A 15887-nucleotide genomic window follows, 5' to 3' on the forward strand; every position below is an offset into this window, starting at 1 on the left:
AATCTCACAAGAATTATCAATGATGCTGTCTCCTAAAATGAATGTCTATCCACTGGAAGATCAGGAGCATTAGTTTGCCACTCAATGGAAATACGATTTACTAGGATAACAGGCCACCAAACATAAATATATGTGGAATTAGACATTCCATGATCATACACACTTAAAAAACAGCATTTCTTGTAGAAGTGTGTGAGCCCATGTCAGTACTTTATTTGCTCTCAAGTCACTGCCTGGACAATTGATTCAGTGAGTGGAACACTACTCATAATCTCAATCACTGGATTGTCTGCTCTTCACCACATAGGGTTGTCATTGAAGTTGCCATTCAACATTACACCCATTTGCATGTTATAACTCTTGTTTTGTAAGATTGAGAGATAATTCCTCATTTTGAAAAAAAAAATTCAGTAAAATAATACAAACTAAGGACTACACCTGTTTCAGTATAGGTCATGTTATCAGTAAAATGCAGGTTACTTTTATAAATCTGTTACATTAGATATTTTTTATGAAACATGAATTAAGAGCATATCAGTTCCAGCATTTGAATTTGTGATAGTCTGATTCTGACTTGCAAGTATGTAGGTCATTGATCAGGTCTAGTATTAATATCTTGTCATCAGTTCAGCTCAAGGATTTACTTGACTACGGCTGGAGTAGTTGCTATTGTTTCTGTTTCTCTCTCCCAGTTTAACACATGTATGAAACCTGAGTATGCTACTGACATCATTGCTCAGATTGATTAATGTTAATGAAGGCAGCACTGGGTCAAGTACCTAAGTAAGTAGCTGTTATACTGTCATGGATGTGTACATTGTAATGCACAGACAACCACATGCAGGCTAAGCAGATCCTGTTATGGAACTACTGAGTACCAAAACATAACATTGAAATCAATGTGGCTTTAGAGTCTGTATCATTCTACACTGAAGGTACAGAATCAAAGGGTGTGGAAATTTTATATTTTCTTAGTTGAACAAAAATATTTGTATAGGTGTTAGTTGTCAATGAATTGCCACAAAGGTTTTCATGCCAGGCAGGGCCTCGGTCTGCATTTCCTGATATATTTTTGTTCATAGTAATATTGAAAAATGCCACTTAAAGGTCAAAAACCATATTTATTATTGTCGTGGATATTGCTGAGAAGATGCGATGTGCATTTTCTATTCACTTTGATCATTCTAATGATCAAGTCACGGGTCAAGTCACTGTTGCCCTTTCCAAACCAGTGATTAATCTCAGAATTTAAGACTGATTGCCAACACTGGGTACTGGTTTGTGATAAATATGATGCAACAATATAGTGAGTGTCCACTAACATAGCTACTGACACTTTATCAGTGTAGAACGACCTTTAGCTGAAATTATTTTCTTTATTAAAAATATGTGCATATGAATTTCCGTTTGTCCATCGAAGATGACAGCTAAGAAAGACAGACATTCTATGATGCTTCCACTTGTTGGATAAATGAGTTACCTGTGATGATTTGTTACACCTGTATTGTTTTGCAGGGGAAGTATTTGATTACCTAGTTGCTCATGGGAGGATGAAAGAAAAAGAAGCAAGGGCAAAATTTAGACAGGTAAGTCAGTAGTACCACATTGCCTTTCTCAGTTTCATCTTCATAAAGTATGAATGGTTGACATTTTCCATCAAACAAGGGGTCATTGTCATATGTTGAAGTCAAACATTTGGAGGGTCCCCAGATTCAAATACCTAGCATCGAACTTATTAGAACTCAACGCCCCACTTACTTTCCAAAACATTACACTTAGATTTTATCCTGCAAGCTTCATGAACAAGCTAGCAGTTTGGTTGCTCAGGTTGCTCGAGTCAAAGAACCATCAACAATATCCAAGTGGCTCACACTGTTGTGGTAAAACATTTGCCATGACAAAAGGTATAAGAAATCCCCTCAGAACCAGCAAAATATAACACAGTCAAGTCTATAATATTCAATATTTTGTATTGAGCAGAAAACAAAGCAAGATGCAATGATTCACAATAGAGGTTTCATGTACAATGCAACGGAGTCAAATCAAAAGTAATGGGTCGCAAATGTAACGTCAACTCGCCAAAGTCTTGGTTTAGGAGTGAGAAACAGTTATACCTAATGTGACATGGCGAGCAGTCAGGCAGCGGTCATGTAGGTTGAGTATTGACAAAGGTGGTTTGATGTACGCCAGTTAGTCTCTGTGTGCGTGCGCGCGTGCGTGTGTGCGCGCACCAACCATCCTTTATATGCAGTCACTGATTCCTGAATATTCCAGCGAAGCATGGAACCTTCACCAAGTTTCACAATTGACAAGGGAGGTAAATCTAAAGTGCTACCTGAAAGCCCTGCCACTAAAATACTAATGGCACTGAACATTTATGAAACGAAATGTGACTCATAATAACTATCACTCAAAACCCTAAACAACGTGACCCATAATAATTATCACTTAATCAATAATACAATTTACAGAAGAAAATAAATTCACAGAAACGTCCTGTTACAATCACAGCAAGAGAACTAACATAAGAACATCACATGTGATAGTATACTGGATATATCTTTTTAATGTGAAATTGGACTTTGAATTGTTGCCCAATGAGAACTGCCCCTGTGATTCTGTGTAGTGTTGGTAGTAGAAACCATTGATGTGAGTTCGAAGACACCAATTTCACTGTCATACATACCCAGAGTTTGTCCACAATATGTGTGCTCATTGCTTTTACATAAATGGCAAGGATATGTGTAACTTTCAGGTTTCCTCTTGCATTAAGCTGACCCACTGAAATACAACATAACTACTGTTTAAAGTAAGAATGCTTACTCAATGATTGGACGAACTTGACAGATTTTCACCCAGATCCATATTAATTTAAATTTGTGGTTTGTCATCATACTTCACCCCTTCTGACCCTCATCACACAAACAGTGAACCCCTAGTGGTGTAAAGGAAACTTGCAAGCAGTGCAACATGACAGAATTTGATCCTAAATGAGTTTTCACTAATTTCTATTCAGTATATCTTCTAGTTATGACTCAGTGGGTCACTGAGTTAAGCACAACACCGTTCACTCTCTGGGCAGGACCAGTGCAGCTGTGATTATACAGTGGGGGTCAGGCATCCAGCTAATTACATGATTAGAACCTAAGCTTGATAATCATGACCAGTTTGGTATTGCGAGATCATGGGTAATTATGTTATTTCAGGACATGATTAGTCATCCGTGACAAGCCAGTAGATCCAGGGAACACGCTGACATTCAGATAAAATGGCTATTGATTGTAGACCCACCACATGCTCTGATCTGTTTCTCAGCTCTACATTCTGATTGTGGTGTCAGTTGTAGCATGCATTATCTGTTCACTACTGTGACAGAAGGCATGCTATTGATCTATCTTTGTTCCATATGAAGCTTTGCCTTACTGAACTCAGCAGACACTAGCTGCTCTAGGCAGGTGTTATGCAAGGGTTTGAATAATGAGTCAGTATACTGATGGAACCTTGACCTCTTTAAGAAGATACAGTATTCTCAGTATGTGCATAAATCATGCTATGAAGTTCAGAAAACTGTGTCATATAGTTATTTCACAACCCATGATTGACTGAATCACAGGTCAACCCATATTGTGTAGATGATTGGTCAACCCATATTGTGTAGATGATTGGTCAACCCAGATTGTATGTTACAGGAACTAGTGACACAGCCAAATACAAGTTTATTTTATATACTATGTGATTGTTTAAAAACCTATTTATACCTTAAATACTATTTACTGCAGTGAAAAACAATGTTCACATACTTTAATAGGTCTGTATTTCATTAGAATATTTTGTCATCACTGTTTGTAACCGTCAGATGAAATAAAAAGTCAGTAATAAATCGAAAGAAATAGTCAACATATTACGTAGAGCGTTATAGATCATAAGGGCATCACACATTCATGGGTCAGATGTCTGTGTGTGACTCAGTGCAGGGATTGGGATTGAGAACTCGGACTGTAGGCCATTTTCGTGATTATTAGTTATTTTCTGTATTTTGAATGGGGCACTGCCCATCTCTCAGTAAAGCTCAAAATTTTAACAGCCATTTTTTATTCTAATGTGCAAAATGGCCCATGGCCCTGCCTTACATAATCCCTGCCCAGTGGCTTGAATTATGTTGTTCGTAGATGGTAGTCTTCATTCACCAGTTTCTTGAACTGTTCATCGGAGTCTCAGCAGAGTGGACCCATGAAGGTCCCGGGTAGAATAGGCCTTCAACAACCCATGTTTGCCATAAAAGGCAACTATGCTTGTTGTAAGAGGTGACTAACGGGATCGGGTGGTCAGGCTCGCTGACTTGGTTAACACGTCATTGGTTCCCAATTGCACAGATTGAAGCTCACGTTGTTGATCACAGGATTGTCTGGTTCAGACTCGATTATTTACAGACCGCCGCCGTATAGCTAGAATATTGCTGAGTACTGCGTAAAACCAAACTCACTCACTCACTCAGCAGAGAATAGCATTGTGGTTAACTTATTCAGGCTTCATGCCAAAGACCCAGGTTTGATTACCAACTTGGGTACTTCATGTTAAGCGATTTTAGGTGTTCTACTCGATATTGGCGATACTGGGTAAAATCAGCGTAAAACCATGCTCATGGTTGTTTTAAGTGCAATTTGTACTTTTAGAGATTTAGGTTGATTTGAAGACTTACAGCTCACACAACCATTGTAAACATGCCGCCTCTATTCAGAAGTACTGAATCACAGAAAAATTAGATTTGATACAAAAACTGATACTCATAAAACAGAATGAATATTTGTTGTTCAGACAATTAGCTTTTACGAAATTATTTTTTAGTCATGAAATACGAAATAATAGAATAAAAAAATGCCATAGAATATAATAAATCCTAACGAAGTTTGTTAGGATTAATTTTAGTCTGCTGTTACTTATGAAGCCTTTCAGTAACTTGTAAAATTGTTCTTGGGACCTAACTTTATGAAAATACAAATGTGAAATTCCTTTCACACCGAACATGTTTATAGGTGTGGAAAATCAATCGACTTCTTCTGGTTCAGGCTTAAGCCGCCACCCCCAAACTACATAACTACATATGTTCCTTATAAGAAAAAATACAACTGAGCAGAGCATGTGAAAAATTCAGCCACCGAACCATATGAATTGACAAGAGAAATGTGTTTGTGTTGCGTGAGAAAGTGTGTTCTTCCCTCACCTCGTTCTTTCAAACCGACTCCAAATGGTAAGCTGTTATCGCCTGACTGTTGGTTAAATACTCAAGCAGCTCTGCCAGCCCCTCTAGTAAAGCATCAGCTGTGCGTTGCCAGGCAACCCAGACAATCTGAGAGTCTGCCTTCATCCCTGCCTGACTGCTTCCTCCTCAGAGGCATATGACACTTGTGTTCATCAGCAGTTATTGGGTGCTGTTGCTGGCCCAGTGGGAGAATGTCTGCACAGGACTCACCAAAACAAGTGGTCTCTTTCCCAGTCTACTTTGATTTGATTCTGCTTTGACTATGTTGTCAAGAAATTAGGTTAATGGACTATTTTAAACAAATGTTTGTATTAACATGCTACTATTTCAAGTTAGATCAAGGGTGTTTAGAAATGGGAATAGTATTGATCAGTTGCAGTTTCTTATCCCTCAAGCAGCCATCTTTGAAATAATACATTTGGTAGACTTAGCTGTTTTGTCATCTTAAGGATTGTCTACGTTAGTTCAATTCAAAAAGTCCACTATTTATAATGGACTATAACCCAGTTACTTTGGAACCGGCTGGTGATTACATTTTATTGTTTGTCTTCTCTCTATACATGATATATATGATAAGCTTGACTTAAGAAATATGACATTAGAATCTAAATCTTGACTACATTTAGACAGAAAATCTGGGCCTTAAGTAATAATGTTTAACTCATTGCTAGACTGCATACAATTATACGCACAATGAACAAAAAGATAAATTATTCACTATCTTAAATGCATTTCTTAATCTTTTTGCTCTTCAGTAGTTTCAGACATACAGTGGGTGTGTATAACTATAGGTAATGCAAACTTTCTAGTTGTTGATCTTTCTCATTCATATAGCACACACATCCACACACTAGTGCTTGCTCAAGACAGTGGTATTTTTTTCCCTTCAATCATTGTATGTCAGTCTCGACAACACATTTGTATTATCAATTTCAGCTCCATGGGGATCATGCGATTCTTGCAGGTAGTAGGTCCACCAAGTTATTACATGGCTTCCCCATCCTTTAACACCTGGGTGGACTTGGACCTTTAATTCAGTTTACAAGCAACCAGGTGTTTGCTCATATTAATGTGGGCACTATCTGGTCATGTACCAACAGATTCATGGGTGCTTTTGAGCCTATATTTGTACATTTAGTCTTTCACAGGTAGAAAAGAGTTTTCTTTGAGGTTTGTTCTAAGTAACTGTAAATTAACCCTGAAGTTGAACAAAGAAATACAAGAGCTGCAAAAGGGATGGAAAGCAGTGCGGATGGTTGTTGTGTAAGATATATGCCTGAGGTTCAGTAAGAAAACCTAATGATTTGTAAAACTACTGTTTGGGCCCTATGAGGATAGGAAATCAGAGGTAAATGGGAACAGTTCTTAATCAGTGTAGATATCTGATATCCTTTGATGTAAGAATAGTCTATTTTTAACCTTGCAATTTTTGTTGCACTGTATTGAAAATGATCCAAGTACTGAACACTTGGTTTGAGCTTGTCATGGGAAAGGCAGCTTGTTTTCTTATGCTGGGCAGGAAATATTTGGTATGCTGTAAAGAGCCCCTGAATAAATTTTTTTTTCTTTAAAGGGGAGGGGATTCAACAATTGTTGGCTTGGACTGCTGTTATTTTGGGGCTGTAGAATATTACTGTGCTGTAGAAAAGAAGTTATTCACCAAACAATAAAGTCACAATTGTATTTGGGGATCTGATATGACAACCCCTGATACACGACAAAACGTTATGGATGTCAACTTCTTTATTCTTTATTCTTCAACTACCGGCTTTTGTATATTTAACTACCTTTCATCTGCTGTCTTTTTAATTATATATACATGCTTAAAATCATCACTCTGGCTTCATGTACATTACTGGTATATATATCCTGTTTAACTGATAATTAGCATCACCCTGGCGAAGAGGCAGGGAATAGCCTAGAAACATTGTGTAAACAATAAAGAAGTTGACATTCATAACATTTTGTCTTATATTAGAATTCCGACACTCTTCCAATGCCTATGTCTATCTTCTGATCTAGTAAGATTATTCCACATAATGGTCCTTAATTGTACCGTAAGTTACATAAAAAATAAGGTCAGACTTGAAGACACATATGCTTTTGGCCTAGACTGAGGTTATCAGTTGTTCAGTTGGTTACTTTTCTTAGGCTGCATAAAAAGAATTAAATGTTTCTGGGTCACATTTTTTCAAAACTGACTAGGGCGGTTGGACTTTTTTAAAACTTTTTAATAGAAAAAGTGATGAGGGAGGAACACAGTTTTATTTTTTTCAAATAGGACAAATTGTTATGGATAACAACTTATTTATTGCGTGATTGCAAATTTATTTCTTTTCACTCAGAAGTACAGCTTGGACAGTTTAACACATATTTATGAGTTGTGGAATCAGTCACGCTCATTCTTACAGACACCCATTCTTATGGTGGACAAATGGACACAAACGGGACGTGGCAAAGTCATTTTGGACATGGCAATAAAAAATTGTTATACGCACTAATAAAAGTGATGTGCCAATGCCCGAGAAGCTTTTCACTTTTTTAATTTTGCTCTAACAGGTTAGTTGCCCAGTCATGGCTGCAGTTTGCAGGGCATCCCTTTGGTACTTGCAACCTGTGATTTGTTCAAATCCTGATAGACCCGCAGGTATGACTCTAGTCCTACCAGCACTATGTGGGTGGTCAGAGTTTCATGGAAGTAGTAAACATTAGAAACATTCCTCCCTTCTGGCTTTACTCTCAAGTTAAGCTGACCTGGTTTAATGAGAGATTTTGAGAACAGTTGTTTAGTTCCTGTAAAGGGCCACCTGACAATTATTCAACAGTAAGAATCCTCTGGCAAACCTTCATTCTTGTGAAATTCTGTTTAACATGTTACGAAGCCATATTCCCTGTCAGTAAAAGAGTATGGTGTCATTTCAGTTAGATGTTCCAGCAATGCGTGATTGCTCAAGAAAATATTTCAGCTATACAGTTGATATTATATTGTTTATATTGATTTGTGATAAAGTTGTGTTGATTCCCTTGTTAAACACTGAAGAGGGACTGTTCAACATCTGTTTCAGTGATTAATATGTGATCTGATCTGTTTATCAGTGATTCATGCTTGTTGCTTGATAGTGATGTATGGTTGAGGAAATGTACAGAACTGAAGCCAAGATTTGCCCTGAACAAAATCCATATTTTTTCAAACATAGAAGGAAGCCATTAATGAATAACTGACAGTATTTGAAAGGTACTCTTACCCTCAGCTGGTAAGACAATGCCACCATTAATTAGAACTGTCTTGTTAATCGAAGCTTACTTGCTCTTATGTCAGGCTTAGTTATAAATTAGCGATTTTGACTTTCACATTGAATTAAATAAAAATATCAACAGTTAATTCAACAGATAATGCTTTGGCTTTGGTGATTGAGTGTAAGTCTAGGACCAGTTTGAACTAAGGCAAAGTCTACTGTCTGTACACTTGACTAAGGAATAAAGCCCATTATTCAATACAAACGTTTCACTGGACATTCTGGCAGTGATAGTACATTGCAAGGGGAGACCGTCAGCTCAGCGCTGCTTCCCTAGTACAGCTAAACCCTGCTCCTGTGGAATACAAGAATCCTACGTGATAGTGCTTTAGGTCCTTGACCTCATTTACATGTTGTATCTAACAGTGTCCTGAACTGGCAGTGCATAATCTTGAGGTCATACAAAGTTTTAAGTTATATTTTCTCTTGGGTTAATTATGATATCAGATCTGCTTGGGTTGGATTAAGATTTTGTTTATTTTGGGGGCAAATTGGCTCACATTGGGTATACAACATATACTGGCTGAGAATAGTTAGGGATATATGTAAATTTTGAAATTATAAATAATGATCTATATAAATTATGATGTATCTGCTCATTGCTGCGTTGATGAAATACCAATATCCGTAACTTATTTTGCCCAGTACATTTCCTTGTGTTAGTGTTAGAACATTGAAATGGTAAAATAGTGATGGTCCTATGATGACAAAACCTTTCGGCATGAAAATAAGTCGATATGTAGGTATGTGAAGTTACATTGTATAGATATCTTGAACAATAACAGTGTTATATGAAATGATGCAAAATGCTTTGCAGTGTACTTCATGTTTACATCGTGGATTCCTAACAAGAACAGTTTGTCAGTTTCAACAAGGTGTTTACAAGTTGAGTCATACTTTTCAGAGAGCCACTGTTGTGGGATATAGTCTTCATGGAGAGGGTCTACAACCTATATTCCAAGCACACACTGATGAATCAACACTTATTGATTCATTCAGCATCTGAATTAATGTGCACAAGCAGTACCTCACTGCTAGTTTAATCCTGTTCTTTCTGTGTATAGCCTATAACAGTTACAGAAGTGAGGTCTTTGTTTTAGTCTTGTTTTGTGTGTATATACACCAGCAATATAACAATGATATAAGTAAATGTGTTTAGGCTAGACAGTCCAGTGATTGATACCATGAGCAGTGATCATTTCAGTCGAGATAAAGTGATCTGCACGCCCAATTAGCTTGGCCTCATTTTCCGTTCTGTAACATTTTAATGTATCATCAAAATGTGCTGTTTGATTAACTTCAGCGGGGATATTGTACAAAAGGTCTTTAAATTTGACAGCCTAAATTTGGGATGACGTGACCTTGACCTTATCTTTAAAGTCACCACAACAGGTTGGCCACTTTTCAAACTTGAGTAGTTGCGATATCTCAAAAAACCTTTGCACCCATGTCTTCAGTTACATCAGCAGCATACATGGGGTGATAATCGAGCCACCAGTCATTTGAGGAATCTTGTATGTGACCCCAAAATATATATTAGTAAATATGTTATAAATATTTCTTTCTTCTTTACCAGTCCGTGACATTGGCATATTAGTGGCAAACGCTTTAGTGTGTTCTTATAATTGATGTGGGTTCATTCCTATAAAGGTTTCAATCAATTGAAAAGCTCATGACGATCCTTATGACACCAGGTTTTATTTGATTGTTTGGTATCTGTGTCGAGTCCTAGCTGTTAAGCAACTTGTAAACTGTACAATAATTCCACATGTGTGCATACATTCATATACTGAACATCATTGAAAACGCACCACCCCTAAAATTGTGGATTTCTAAGAGCAGAAGTGAGCAATCTATGTAAATTTTACATATTTGTGTAGACCAATGATTGATAAAGAAAAGAAGCAAAAAACAATCAAGCAAAACAGTGAAGATTTAATGCAGCTGACAATGAAATAAAGATGGGGTCAAAATGGAAAGTCAGGAGCGTGTATGACCCCCGTTAGCAGCAACACAAGCTGTGCAACGTCTCCTCATTGAACGGATAAGTCTCTGAATAAAGTCCTGAGGCACTGCATTCCACTCTTGCTGCAAGGCATTGTCGAGTTCCCCAAGGTTGTTGATCTGCGGACGACGTGCGAGGCGTTGGCCGATGTAATCCCACAAGTGTTCGATGGGTGACAAATCTGGTGACAATGCAGGCCAATGAAGTAGAGGAATGTTGTTGTTAGCCAGATACTGTATCGAAACACGTGCAGTGTGTCCTCGTGCATTGTCATGTTGAAATGTGTGCAGATCTTGATGCTGGTGAAAGAAGGGAACGACGTTGTTCTGAAGAATGTTGTCACGGTAGTAAACGGCATTCACTCTGCCACGACAAACAATCAGAGCGGTTCTGTGGTGATAACTTATCCCTCCCCACACCATAAAGCTGCCTCCACCCCACATATCGGTTTGCACAACACAATCCTGATGATAACGTTCACCCCGTCGACGCCATACCCGTAGACGCCCGTCAGCATTTCGCAAGTGAAAACGCGACTCGTCGGAGAACACCACACCATGCCAACGTCGTAACAACCACACACGATGCTGTTCAGCCCATTGTCGGCGTTCACGGCGATGTCTGTCAGTCAGGATGGGTCCAACGTAAGGGCGTCGACAACGTAACCCTGCCGCACGGAGACGGCGTCGGACGGTGGAAGCGCTGATCAAACCACGTCGACCCTGGACAGCGTTGGCGGTTCTGGCAGCGGGCAAGGTTCGATCCCGAATATGGCGCAGTACAATGTCTCGATCTTGACGAGGGGTGGTACCACGTGCCTGACCTGGGCGTTGCCGGTCCCTGCTGGTTCCTGTTTGTTGGTATCTGTTAGCAAGCCTCAGAATGTTCGAATGATGACACCCAAATCGTCGTGCAATGTTTCTGCTTGAAGCGCCGACCTGCAACATACCCAAGGCCTGTTCTCGTTCCTCTGGTGACAATCTTGGCATGGCGAAAAAACTTTACTTACGAAAGTACTGCGAAAATGAGAACGGTTTTGTGCCGAAGGTCATTTATACCCCTGAACAGCATGCTTTCTGCATGCAATTTGTGCCCTTCGTGTGTGATGTGCATGAATTTTGTTGTTTTCATGTGATGTGTTCGATGATGTGTTTGAACGATCCGTTTTTTACTGTAGAGCGTTATTTACGATCTAGTGTGTTATTATCAAAATTCCCACCACTAATTTTCCATTTCCAAAAGATTCTATTGCCTTATTTCAAAATTTACAGGTGGTGCGTTTTCAATGATGTTCAGTATATTTCTGATATCACAATACAAGCTAGTCAGTGAAACCATATGGTGTATCTGTTTACAAATTATCCCTATTAACAGTACATTGGGGATTCATTAACCCTGATAAGACAGTTCTTTTCTGAAACCTGGAACATGCTCAGCTTATTAAGAAGCAGCGAGGATCAGCTTTCACTGTTACTAGTTAGCCAGATTAGTTTTTATTACAGACTAATAAATTCCTATATTTGAGGGTCCCTGGGACTCATACTCTACTTTTCAAGGGTTCTGGACAACAAAATGAGGGTCCCAGACACTTAAATATTATTAATAATACTATTTTGTAATATTGTTGCTATTCACTTACTGGTCTTGAATTGTGCATCATGATCATGATGCAATTTTTAAATTTCAAACAGCAAGACATAGTCATCAATATCTCCAGCATTACGAATTTAGCTCCAGTTTCAGTCTAAGTCACACTTGTTGCCGTGGAAACGTGAAAATTATTTTATTAAGAATACCCAAACTACCAAAAGGCACTAATACACCACCAGATCTATCTATGTGCCAAGTTTGAAGAAATATCAAATGGTTTTAAAATTCTTCTCCGGAAAAGATAAATGTGCACGGGGTGCATTTTAGTACGCCCAGCAAAACGCGTTGTGGGTGATAATGATACCGTAACCCAGGTAGTTACAAACTCAGGGAAACTTATTGTTACTCCATTTAAATATTTCCAAAATTTATTTGGACTTTTTCTGAGTCCTTGTGGATACGCTGATAAATATTGTCGTGACCAATGTTAATCATGTCCAGTAAATCCCTGTAAATTGTCATAGGGGATAACTTTCACTGAAAATGTCAGTCAAATATCAGTGGTAAGCACCTGCTCTCAACTGTTGCCAGTTCATTTCTAGTTTAAAATATCCTTTGAATCATTGAAGAGACTACCAAAAAAGTAAACACAGCATTGTAATTAAACCTTTACTTTAGGCAATGCTAGCCATTAAACAGTCAAATGATTTCAGTGGCAGTTCTTATTTTTCTAAGCAACCACCCATGTTATAGTATTTTGGCAAAGTCCTTCTATTGATGAGGTCTTCCAGGTAACACTTTAGCACTTGGCGAATATTTTCAGGTGAAAGTTCATTCCTTACAACATGCAGTATTTCATTAGTTCTCATGTGTGACATGTGCCAGCTTTGGTCATAGTTGTGTCAGATATAGCACCGTAGGTTACACTGAAGAGCTCACAGTTACAGCACAGCAGCGAGTAAGCAGTAACGCTTGCGACGGTGTCCAAGGTACATCATGGCATGTCAGCTAAATGTGGGATGAAAACTGGATGTGTTTCATATCTCACATATTTCAAAGTTGGGTAAAACTTGTGAGCATGGCCATGATGAAATAAACAGGAAAGGTACCAAGGGACCCTTGAAAGGGTTATGGCCCAAGGGACACAACTCTGCACTACATATTTCACAAGTTGGCAAATTAGACAATTTGGCAACCTGTTCTTCCCTACAACACAGAGGGGATATTCTGAAGAATTAACTCTGAGGTGCAACACACAAATTGCTTCAAGAACACTCCATTATATGTTCTGACTTAATAAATGGAAATTACATGTTTGCAGGGAAAGAAAGGGTTAACATTTGTTTAAAGTTTTGATTGTATTAACAGGTTTTAGTGATTTTCATTTTGTTTTTCAGATTGTTTCCTCTGTGCAGTATTGTCATCATAAGCACATAGTACATAGGGACTTAAAAGTGAGTATTGTTTGCGCAGCACTGCAAAACAAATACGATAGTTTGGGGCAATCTGATGGGTTGAAAACATGAATGAGTTTTGAAAAATAGAAATATACATCTCAGTAGTCCATTCTCATGAATATATTTCTAGATAAGGCTTTTCTTGTATTTTATCTGTCCACAATTGGAAAATATGTTTCTCAGCTTGAGGATATGGTAACTATATTAATTATGTTGGATCAATATATATGTTTAGGTCTATTTTGTTTTGTTCATATTATATGGCCTAAGAAAATTCAGCTAAAACTGAAGTGTATTACATTATCCTCTGTGTCATTGTGCCATTACATTCCATGTTGACATAATGTCTCACAACAATGAGATTTCTACGAGTAAGAAAGCTTCACAATATGACTGATGTTTGATAGGTAATTAATGTTAAAGTAATTAGGTTCTCTGATATATAGTCATACGAAGTTTGTAATAATTTGTTTTTTATGTTTAATTTTCTTCTGTATTTCAGGCTGAAAACTTGTTGCTAGATGGAGATATGAATATCAAAATAGCAGACTTTGGTTTTAGCAATGAATTTGTTCCTGGAAACAAATTGGACACATTCTGTGGTAGTCCACCATATGCTGCACCAGAGTTGTTCCAAGGTAAGACAATTTGAACAGATGCTGAGGAACCTTGTGGACATTTCACACCATCTTGACACAACTGGTTTCTGAAGAACTTACATATCTTCTAACAATGGTAGGGTCAGTGTGGTAGTCCTATGGTTATAGTGATGGTTCATCATGCCAAAGACCCAGGTTTGATTCCTGACATTGGCACAATGCGTGATGCTTATGTATGCTATGATATTGCTGCAATATTTCTTAAAGAGGCGTAAAATCCAACTCACTCATTCTAACAATGGTTCTCCTTAAAAACAAAAAATTCTATGTCATTGCTCTCGAAGGTAGCAGGGAAGTTCAGATATAACCAAACCTTTTCATTTTACTAACTACATTATTGTTAATCTGTCATGTCCATGGCCGTTTTAGAAAAGTTAAAGAATGCAAGATCCAGTTCATCTGCCATGGCTGCAGCATAACTATTTACATTTGTGTTGCTTGATAAGACATTCAGTGGTTTTTTTCGTAGGTCCATCTGTTGTCATTATTTCATTGTGAGTGAAAGACTGTCTTTTTTGTTTTACAGGGAAAAAGTATGATGGACCAGAGGTTGATGTGTGGAGTTTAGGTGTCATATTATATACACTGGTCAGTGGCTCCTTGCCATTTGATGGACAGAATTTAAAAGTAAGTGTTATTAACCTTTAAGTCAAGGATGACCATCTCTTAGGTCGGGGTCCAAACCTTTACAGAGATGAATTGTGGCTTCATTTCCCTGTCTCAACTGTCTTTTGATACAAAGCAATGCTGTTTTCAAGTATATTCCACAGGCAGCCATAGTAGTTAGTCCCTGTCACTCATAGATAGATAATATCTACACTGATGGATTGGATTAACCAAGGGGAGACTAATTGGAAACATGTGGGTTGTTAGAAGGTTTGGACCTCTGCCTGTAAACCACAGGCTCGGTATTGTTTTGTTACTAGTTCAGAAGACAGTTTTGCTTGAACAGGACACATTTGGTTACTATGGTTAAGATTTTCAGTTTTATTCTGTTTCAATCTGTACCCATGAAGATCTGGGGTAGAATAGTATTTCAGCAAGCCATGCTTGCCACAAGACAGTTATGCTTGTCATAAGCAGTAACAGTTAGGATCGGGTTGTCATGCTCACTGACTTGATTGACACATGTCATCAGTTCCCAGATGCACAGATTGATGCACATTTTGTTGATCACCGGATTGTCTGGTCCAGACTCAATTTCTTAATGCTGCCATATAGCTCTAATATAGCTGAGTACAGCGTAAAGCTTAAAGGGGCACTGATGCAGAGCAAATAATGTTTCTCACCAATGGTCTAATTACGAAACCAAGCAGCAAATTGGCACATGCTCCATCGACCGTAAAGGACTGGGCTGAAAATATGTCTACGTACACGTAGCAAGCCATTTATTTCATATAAGTCCGAAAGGTTGCAAAGCTTTATATTTACAGTAGAATACTTTTATAACAAACACGGATATAATGAACTGATGGCTATAGTGAACTGTTTTAATAGTCCCGAATAAACCACTATATGTTATCATATAAAAAAGGTTGTGAATAACGAATTCGCTATAACGAACTTACCGGCTATTGCGAACTGATTTGCAATCCCAGCGTGTCCCAGGTAACACTAATT

General features: G+C 38.1%; 1 protein-coding gene across 39 annotated transcripts in view; it reads left to right on the forward strand.

Moving 5' to 3' along the window:
• LOC137294934 (MAP/microtubule affinity-regulating kinase 3-like) overlaps positions 1–15887 on the forward strand; it is a 60074-nt gene that overhangs the window by 23221 nt on the left and 20966 nt on the right. For all 39 annotated transcript variants that reach the window (XM_067826113.1, XM_067826124.1, XM_067826122.1 and 36 more), the window contains exons 6-9: positions 1516–1586; positions 13549–13605; positions 14111–14246; positions 14794–14894. In XM_067826113.1, coding sequence (XP_067682214.1) covers positions 1516–1586; positions 13549–13605; positions 14111–14246; positions 14794–14894 — 365 coding nt within the window. The remainder of the gene's footprint in view (positions 1–1515; positions 1587–13548; positions 13606–14110; positions 14247–14793; positions 14895–15887) is intronic.

Source organism: Haliotis asinina, chromosome 8 (assembly GCF_037392515.1).
Source record: "Haliotis asinina isolate JCU_RB_2024 chromosome 8, JCU_Hal_asi_v2, whole genome shotgun sequence".
In the NCBI taxonomy this organism is placed as follows: domain Eukaryota; kingdom Metazoa; phylum Mollusca; class Gastropoda; order Lepetellida; family Haliotidae; genus Haliotis; species Haliotis asinina.